At 27.7% G+C, this 9,719-nt stretch overlaps 1 protein-coding gene across 1 annotated transcript; it reads left to right on the forward strand.

The window, feature by feature from the left end:
- The first annotated feature begins 5,046 nt into the window (after positions 1-5,046).
- Positions 5,047-9,703, forward strand: LOC132934646 (translation factor GUF1 homolog, mitochondrial). The gene is made up of 10 exons (XM_061000974.1): positions 5,047-5,551; positions 5,994-6,348; positions 6,415-6,683; positions 6,739-6,978; positions 7,041-7,168; positions 7,231-7,368; positions 7,433-7,647; positions 8,803-8,931; positions 8,993-9,076; positions 9,569-9,703. The coding sequence occupies exons 1-10, from the start codon at positions 5,268-5,270 to the stop codon at positions 9,701-9,703; spliced, it is 1,977 nt and encodes a 658-aa protein (XP_060856957.1). The 5' UTR covers positions 5,047-5,267.
- The last annotated feature ends 16 nt before the right edge of the window (positions 9,704-9,719 follow it).

Consider the following 9,719-nt stretch of genomic DNA (forward strand, 5'->3'; position numbering starts at 1 on the left):
ATTATTTTGGTTCATTTTTTGGTAGTGTTATAAACCCATTTCATTAGTAATATAAGTATTTGTTATATTATAAGGATTTCTTTGACGTATATATGTAACCATGTATCCGCTGTAGGAACGAGCACGGCCGGCGTATATGCGGCATTCCGCTGCATGGGCACTTTTGAGCCACAGCGGGCCCGCCCGACCGCGCTCGTCCCCAAGGCGAGTCAGTCGTGGTCAGTCCAACAGAGCCTCCACAAATCCGTGCATTTTTGTATTAACATAGTGTTCAAATTAAGTATAGTGGTTATCTGCCTCATTGCGTGTTTCATTTATTTAGTTATGTAGACGTACATAACAGTAGGTACCTAGGTTCCTTAGTGTAAGAATTAGTAAAAAATCTGTGACCAAATGATTTAGTTTACAAATAAGTCTTCGTTGATTCCTGAAAAATACTGGAAAGTCCTAATTGGGGCAATAGTTTGTTCTACCTATCGGCTATCATATATTCATGTAAGTCGTAAGTCGCCTTGCCAGTTATTTTATATTTTTGCAGTAAGCAGTAATGTTTATTAGGTAGTAGGTAACTATAATAATCCTTTAATCTTCAACTTTGTGATTTGTGAACCCGGAACGTTAAAAAAAGTAATTATTATTTATCGAGAAAATTGTACTACCTATTTACTAAGCCCTTGTCAAGTACAGCATTATACATTGATTATTGTATTCCTTAATTATTAAACAGTTATTTGGTACCTATTGTTAGATGTTATTAATAATATATGTTCGTGATGTGTAATCGTCACACGTAAACAAATGTACCGACTATACATTTTAATTAATGGCCAAACGATCTATTATTAAACTGGTGGGTTTATTTATACAGATATATAGTATTATAATATTTATAACTATTATAAGTTATCTATGAGTATAGGTAGGTAATATGTTTTAAATGTGATAAATGTTGTCAAAATTTGAACTTTAAATGCTTATGAAAAAAAATAGTGTATGTATTTTTATATTTTTTAACTGCTATTGTAACAATATATCAGGAGCCTTGCACTACATTTTCACGTTTATTTACCCAACAAATAAAGTTTTATTGACATTCATAGAACAAAAACCTAAAAAAAGTTGGAAACTGAGTATATCCATAAACAGCTCAAAACCAGCCAAAATATTTTGAGAATTTTTTCATGTATAGAAAATGCTAATATAAACATTCAGTGAAAATTTCATGTGGGTATTTACGATCATTTGTTTTAGAGTTACACCAAAAGCCAAAATCGATTTTGTCAAAAACCGTTTTGCGTAAAAATTCCCGTTTTTCCTTAAATTGTATTATGTTTTTCCGGGCGCTTTTTAAAACTATTGTGATTTTTAAATTTTGACCTCCCAAAAGTACTGACTAGATTCACATCCCCATCGAACAAGATACTGAAGTTGAAAATAAAAAGCATTATTTCAACTTCTAATCGACAACCGTTTATATAAATAAGAAATTTAAAAATTAAAAATTAAAAAACACATCATTGTAAAACCAATAAATTCATCGCCCCGCTCAGAATCTAAAATGAAATAATAATGGACTAGCATTAAATTGTTTATTGCGTAAATTAAAATTTTATTATTTATTAACATACAAAGAAATATTCCCAACACGAAATATACTGCTCACTGTATACGAAGTTCTTGCTTACCAACTTTTTGAGTAGGTATAACTGATCCCATGGACAATGAACATACTATTAAAGTAACATGTTACTATGTTAGCAACAAATATAATATGCCAGATCCTCAAATATACTATATTCTAATTTCAAATAAATATTGTTACAATGACATTTGAAAAATATTAAAAATCCAATCAGAATTTTTTTTTATAAGCATTTAATGCTCAAATTTTGACAAAAGTCATAAAAATCACAAAAATATGCAAATTATTTTGAGTTAGAAATTATTCCTAAAAATGTTTTTGTTTAAATCTAAGATTTTAAAATGTAATACAAGATTCCTTATAAAGTTATCTAACTTCATCAAAAAAAAATGTGTTTAACGAAGTCAAATTAAATTCTTATGATCGTTTGAAGTTCAAATTTTACAACATTTGATTTTTACAACTCATGACTCATGAGTATTCACTTGATTTCTCATGTAGCGATTTTCTGATTTTGTTGTAATTTAAAAACGAATAACAGTAAACACTTGAGATTTATATCATATGTTTATTTTATCAATTCCTATACTTGATAAAATTTTCAAAATATTTTGATCATGAGCTGTGACAAATTTTGATAATTTCAAATTTCAATTTTTTAACATTTATTTGTTAAGCCAAATGCGACAAATTTTAATACAAGGCTCCTGATATATTGCTTAATAGCAGTTGTAAAATATTAAAAATACATAATCACAATTTTTTTTATAAGACTTTTGAGTTCGATTTTTGACAACATTTTTCAAATTTCAAATTTCAAAATGATTTTGTAGTTAAAAATTTAAAAAATTTTCAACTTTTATAGCTAAGGATTGAAAACTTACAACAAGGTTCCACGTAAGTATAGGTTATTCTGTAACCAAAAAATTTCGACACAATTTTCAAATTTAAGCTTAATAATATATATTATAATATATTAATATAAATTAAGCATATAGTTAGGATTTTCTCTTTACAGTACACAACATGGGCGCATAGTGACATCCAGGAAGTCGTGGACTAGTATGAGTCAGTACTAGTTCAGTTTCACTGTTTATTTATTACTTTTTTTAAATGTATTTTAAATATTTTTTGAATGAATGTTTTATGTGGACATTATAATATTATGTATATATTAACCATTAAGTAAAAACATTTTAAATTTGGTAATTTAACAACAAGTTGTTGAAAACACAACAACCCTGTATTTATGTACTTATTGAAAACTCTGCTTACAAAAAAATAACCAAAAACCGCTTGTCATCAGATATCGCAGATTTTCGGATTATAATGACGTACGTTTCTCTAGCCCAACCCATTCCCAATTTTCCAAACTTTTCTGCGCATATATTTAGCACGTAATTTGCATGAATTTGTACGACAGTTTCCGAAATTCATACGGCACCGGTTCGCCCGGAACAGTCAATTTTCTATGGGTGGGGTGGGTGAAAGGTTTCTAACAATTACCCTTTTTCATGAATTAGACCGATTGTTACCAAATGTATAATAGCTGAATTTTTATTTTGAAAGAAAGAAACTTTGGTATTTTGTTACTTTACCGGACACCCTTTTTTTTGCAATTTTTTTTTTTAGACTTATGTAGTTAACTATAATGAGAACGATGGTGAAGTCAGAATTTGGCGGTCAGAGTTAGTTTCGAAGTTATGGCTTAATGAAGTTCGCTATTTTACGACTTTTGCGCATTCACACGTTACTAGTTAACTGCACCTATTACGAATATTTATTTTTTTTTCGGTCTTACCTGAAAACTTGACAGCAATAAATCTATTTTTAAAATAATTGTAGTATAGGATTAGTGCCATAGTACATTGTACATAAGGTTAATTAGTCATGTTGTGCATCTTTATCTACACAGAAAATATTATTTCATAGATAATATTATCTAATCTGTCATCTGATATCATGCTGAAATAGTTGGTTCGATTTGTTAGAAATATTACGGTATTGAGTACTGAGTAGTGACTAGTGATCACCGATCAGTGGATAGTGTTTGATGTGTTTTAACTACAGTAATGTCAGCACAATTAATTACGAGTAAACGCGAAAAACCACAAATTGTGATTGATAATTTTAAATTTAGTAAGGCATATGAAGGAGTAAATAAAATTCGTTGGAGATGCATTAACAAAGTATGTGATGCAAAAGTATATACTTAATAAGTAATAACTGGAAAAAATATTATTATTTTTTAACTCTATAGTGTGCAATTATTAAACCTTTACGTAAGGGTTCCTAAACTTTAAAATTCTATAATTTATAATTGGCGGAAAAAGGAATGACGTTTTTTCTGTTTTGGCGGAAACCGGTGACACCCGAATATAATATATCAATATGAACGAGAACGACTTATCAGTAAAACGATTCTGAGCGAAAACGGTCAGTCAGCATATGATATTACTAATATGTTTGATGATAATATTGTGAATAAAGTAATTTATATATTATATTTACCTATTTACGTGAACCCTTGTTTTAAATTTTCAATCCTTAGCTATAAAAGTTGAACATTTTATACATTTTTAACTACAAAATAATTATTAAATTTTAAATTTGATAAATGTTGTCAAAATTTGAACTTAAAATGCTTATAAAAAAAATTGTGCCTATATATTTTTAATATTTTTCTACTGCTATTGTGACAATATATCAGGAGCCTTGCATTAAATTTTCACGCTTTTTTACCCAACAAATAAAATTTTATTGATATTTATAGAAAAAAAACTAAAAAATTGAAAACTGACAATGTCCGTAAACAGCACAAAAAGAGTCAAATTATTTGAAAATGCTAATATAAACATTCAGTGAAATTTCCAGGTATCTACAGTCATTCATTTTTTAATTACAATAAAATAAGGAAATCCTTACATGAGAAATCGAGTGAATATCAAATGTTGTAAAAATATAGCTGTGGCGTAGCCATTGGAGGGACTGAGGGGGCTGAAGCCCCCCCCTCCCCCGAAATGTTGCGAAAATTAAAAAATTATTTTAATGGTCTATGATAGTCGCTCAAAAAGTCTTAAATTGTATTTAAAATATTTAAAAATGTACCATAAGTATTAACACTTTTCAGCTATCTATCTGTGCTAGTACGTATTTAATGTGTAAAAGTGTAAAAGTTGATCAGCCCCCGCTTAAAAAAAATCCTGGCTACGCCACTGTATTGTAGGTACTCGTACTTTAATGCCACGATGTAGAGAAGATCGTGTTTAATACTAATCAAATTTTTGGTATCGAGGTAGTGGATAATGGAAGCAGTCGCTTGTCAGTGAAGATGACGTGATCTCCCCTTTCATGTAGACCGGCAAATTATCGCCTTATCAGAAAGTGATAAGCGTCGAATGGTCCGGCGGCGTACGGCCCTAAATATTATAGAATAGGTAGGTAATAGCATTGATTGTGAATACCATGTCAGTGAAATGTAAATGTCGATTGCCGAGTTAATAACTAATGCTACTCACATTAACTATGACTTTTTATTGTTAAATGCTACTTATACACTTAGAGGTACCAGTAACTTGTATGTTTTTGTTCTCCCGTGTCGGGTGGATAATTCGATTTTAGGAAAATGAAAGTGATATTTAGAGTGTTGAGATCATATTATGGATCGAGCATTTTAAACCAATACAAGAGTAGTTCATCATTTATGTTCACAAGTTATCGTCGTTCTTCGGAGAACACTGAAGGAAGAACAGAAGCGACACTCAAGTATCAGAATATACCAAGTGAAAACATTCGCAACTTTAGCATCATAGCCCATGTAGATCATGGAAAGAGCACGTTGGCTGATCGGTTATTGGAATTGACAAATACCATCTGTATTGAGGAAGGCAAAGCACAAGTGCTTGACAGGTAAACATTTTTTTTATTTATGTAAACATTAAATCACGTTTGAATTGAAACTTATATCGAAGAAGGCGTAAATGGTGAATGTAGTGTACCTAGGTATTATTGATTATACTTTAAGAAAAAAAAATGATTAACACATCTAATACCTGAATAATTTAATAATATCAATGATTAAAATTCTTGAGTTTATAGATTATGCAAGATAATAGGTATTTAACTTGAATAATAAACTAAAAAAATGTTTGTACAATAACACAGTTGGTAGATAAGAGATATTTTTTATTCAAACATTAATACAACAATTTATGTGTATAATTTTGAATTGAGTCAAGATACTTAAAAATTAAAACTAATTTATCATAATATATGAATAACATTTTAAATCAATTCATCTTCATTAAATTTTGTAAGAAAATATAATTTATTATTTATATATTTATTCCAGGTTACAAGTAGAAAAAGAAAGAGGTATAACAGTGAAAGCTCAAACAGCTTCATTGTTTTATAAAAGCAGAGTAGACGACCAATTATACCTGTTAAATTTAATTGATACTCCGGGCCATGTTGATTTTTCCAATGAAGTTTCTAGATCGTTATCAGCATGTCAAGGTGTCATACTTTTAGTGGATGCTAACCAAGGTGTTCAAGCTCAGACAGTGGCTAATTTTTACTTGGCCTTTTGCCAGAATCTGATTATTGTACCGGTATTAAATAAAGTTGATTTAAAAAATGCTAATCCAGAAAAAGTAGAAGAACAACTGCGTGTTTTGTTTGACATTGAGCCAGAAACAGTCTTAAGGGTATAATATATATTAATATATTATTAGGTATAAAATAGTTATTTTTTAAATACAAAATTTATATAGATATCAGCCAAGCAAGGAACTGGTGTAGAAGATTTATTAGAATCTATCGTCACACGATTACCTCCTCCAGTTGCTAATCGTCAAGGACCATTCAAAGCTTTGATTTTCGATAGTTGGTTTGATAAATACCGTGGGGCTGTAGTACTAATATATGTTCAAGATGGATGTGTTAAAGAAGGTGATATAATAACAACTGTGTACTCTCAAACAACATATACTGTAAAAAATGTTGGAATACTACGGCCAACAGAATTTAATACGGGAACCTTGTATGAGTATAAATTGTATAAAATATATTTCAAATTAACATTTTGAATTTTATAGAGTAGGTGGTCAAGTTGGATTTCTAACATGTAATATAAGATCAGCAAAAGACGCTCATATTGGAGATACTATACATTTGAAAGATGAACCAGTTGAACCATTTCCTGGGTTCAAACCTGCTCAACCAATGGTATTTGCTGGATTATTCCCTATGGATCAATCATTACACATGGAAATGAAAAGTGCTTTAGAACGATTAACACTCAATGATTCGGCTGTTAGTATTACAACTGAGTCAAGGTAAAAAAAAATTTAAACAAAACAGTAATTTTACTTTTATATAACCTATTTATTTATACCAGTCCAGCACTAGGTCTTGGTTGGAGATTAGGTTTCCTTGGCCTGCTACATTTAGACGTATTTAATCAGAGATTGGAACAGGAATATAATGCTCAAGCTATTATGACAGCACCTAGTGTAACATATAAAGGTTAGTATTTATCCAAAATTTTAAAAATATTGTTTATGTTTTTAATGCATAAAATATTTCAGCTAAAGTTACATCAAAAAAGTTAATTGAAAAGTATGGCAGTGATGAATTTTGTTTTTCTAACCCAATGGATTTCCCTGATCCAACCTTCACTGTAGCACTCTATGAACCGTTTATTCTTGGCACCATTATAACTCCTGGTAAAAATAAATTGTTTAATATTGACTACATAATATTTTATTAATGATACAATTTAATCAACAGATGAATATTTGGGAGGTGTCTTGTCATTATGCATGGAAAAAAGAGGTGTACAAAAGTCATCGACTAATATTGACAACACTAGAATAATGATACAATGCTATTTCCCATTAAACGAAATTGTCATAGACTTTCACGATACTCTTAAATCAATTACATCAGGTTTTGGAAGTTTTAGTTATGAAGATCATGGATATGAACTCTCAAATCTAATAAAAGTATAAAAAAAATAACAAAGTTAATATATAATATTTAAATTGTATAATATACTTAATACACAAGCATATTACATTCAGTGTTGTAAAGTACTAAGGATAGTTATTAAATATTGTCTATCAACAAGTATTTGAGTACATTTTAAATAATATTTTACTGTATTGGATGTATTCCTTAAAATACTTTTTTTACTCAATTAAAAATATATTGAATTCTTCTAAAAACAAACAATCACCACCAAAATCATACTGTTTTACATAATATATTAATGCTAATTATAATAAGCAATGTTATTGAACTGTAACTAACACTAATATTATGATACAATTTAAATAATAATGCATAATAATTAAAATGTTTTTTTAATTATAAAACTTTCATTAGTAAAATCTATTAATCTTGATTATTCTATTAAATTTAAACATATTAATACGTCAGCATCTTGAAAAAATATATATCATTATTGTTGAAAACAGGTTTTATAACAAATTGATTCAAGTTTAATTTTATTAGTATAATTAATAATTTTTTTTAAAAGTTTAACCTTGTGTAATGCATGATGGTTTCCAACTTTTGTATAACCCATAATTTATGTTAATGAGTTTTACTGGAAAAAGTAACAATTATTAGTAACAATATTAAGTAAAAACTCATTGGTGGCTTAATAATATTTTTATTATTATATTTCCATTGTATAACTTAATAATTGATAACACTTTAATACTTAAGTAGAAAATAAAATAATAAATAATAAGATATTAAAACCACAAATTATGTTTCCATACTATAATACTATAAACCTACTATAAACTGTTAATAATTATTTTTAACAACTATTTTGTAAATAATTTTAATTCAAAATTTAGCTGTCAATAACCCAAAACAAAACTTTACTGATATTTAAAATTAGGAAATTTATGGTGAAAAAAATGCATTTGAGTTATTATAGTTCTTAATCGATAAAAAAAATAATAGTTCCTATTTAAAAGTTGTCTCAAATACTTTTTTAAAAGTATTTTTAATAATACTTAAAAACATTACAAAAAAGTGTGTATATAATATGTAATATTTTAAATATAACACTGAAAATATTTAACACTTTCTAATACTAGTTCTTACTTTTTACACTTAAATATTTGCATATTTATTTTTTTTAGTTGAATATTTTGCTTAATGGAAATGTTGTTGAAGAACTTGGAACTATAGTTCATGCAACTAAAGCTGTAAGCCTAGGGCGTAAAATGGTATTGAAATTAGTAGACATGATTCCAAGACAAATGTTTCAGGTAATATTTTGATTACTGATTTATTATTGATATCTACTAACTGAAAATTAAAATAACATAGATTGCAATTCAAGCTTCAGTCAAAGGAAAAATAATTGCAAGAGAAACATTAAAAGCTTATCGCAAAGATGTAACATCAAAACTTGTAAGTGCACAATCATATTTGTACTCTGATAATTATTTCAATACAAATAATAAGCTATAGTTATTATGTATAAATACAAATTATTTTTTGTTTTTTTTTATTTTATATGTTGACATAATTAAGGATAGTATAATTATATAAGAATTCATTATTTAACAATTAAATTTATTATGAAATATTGGTATTAAATACTGACATTGGTTAAATTCACACATTATAACAATATTTATCAACTTATACTTAATTGATCATTAGATCAAATATTATATTATCTAAATATTATATCAAATATTCTAACACAATACTTATATATTTTATACTATTTAACTACATATTAAATTCTAAGCATAATTATTTTTTGTAGTATTCTGATTGGATTTACATTATTAAGTGCCTATAAAATATGTAACTACTGTTTTTGACATTATTTTTATATATATTAATAAGTTATGATATTAATGTCTTACAACAATTTGTTGATTTATTTTATAGTGTGGAAAACGTGGTGGTGATATAACAAGAAAAATGAAACTTTTAAAACAACAGTCGGATGCTAAAAAAAAAATGAAAATGGTTGGAAACATTGAAATTCCCCGAGATACATTCATTAATGTTCTGAAACGTTGACAATTCTATGCAATAT

Source organism: Metopolophium dirhodum, chromosome 1 (assembly GCF_019925205.1).
Source record: "Metopolophium dirhodum isolate CAU chromosome 1, ASM1992520v1, whole genome shotgun sequence".
NCBI classification, from domain to species: Eukaryota; Metazoa; Arthropoda; class Insecta; order Hemiptera; family Aphididae; genus Metopolophium; species Metopolophium dirhodum.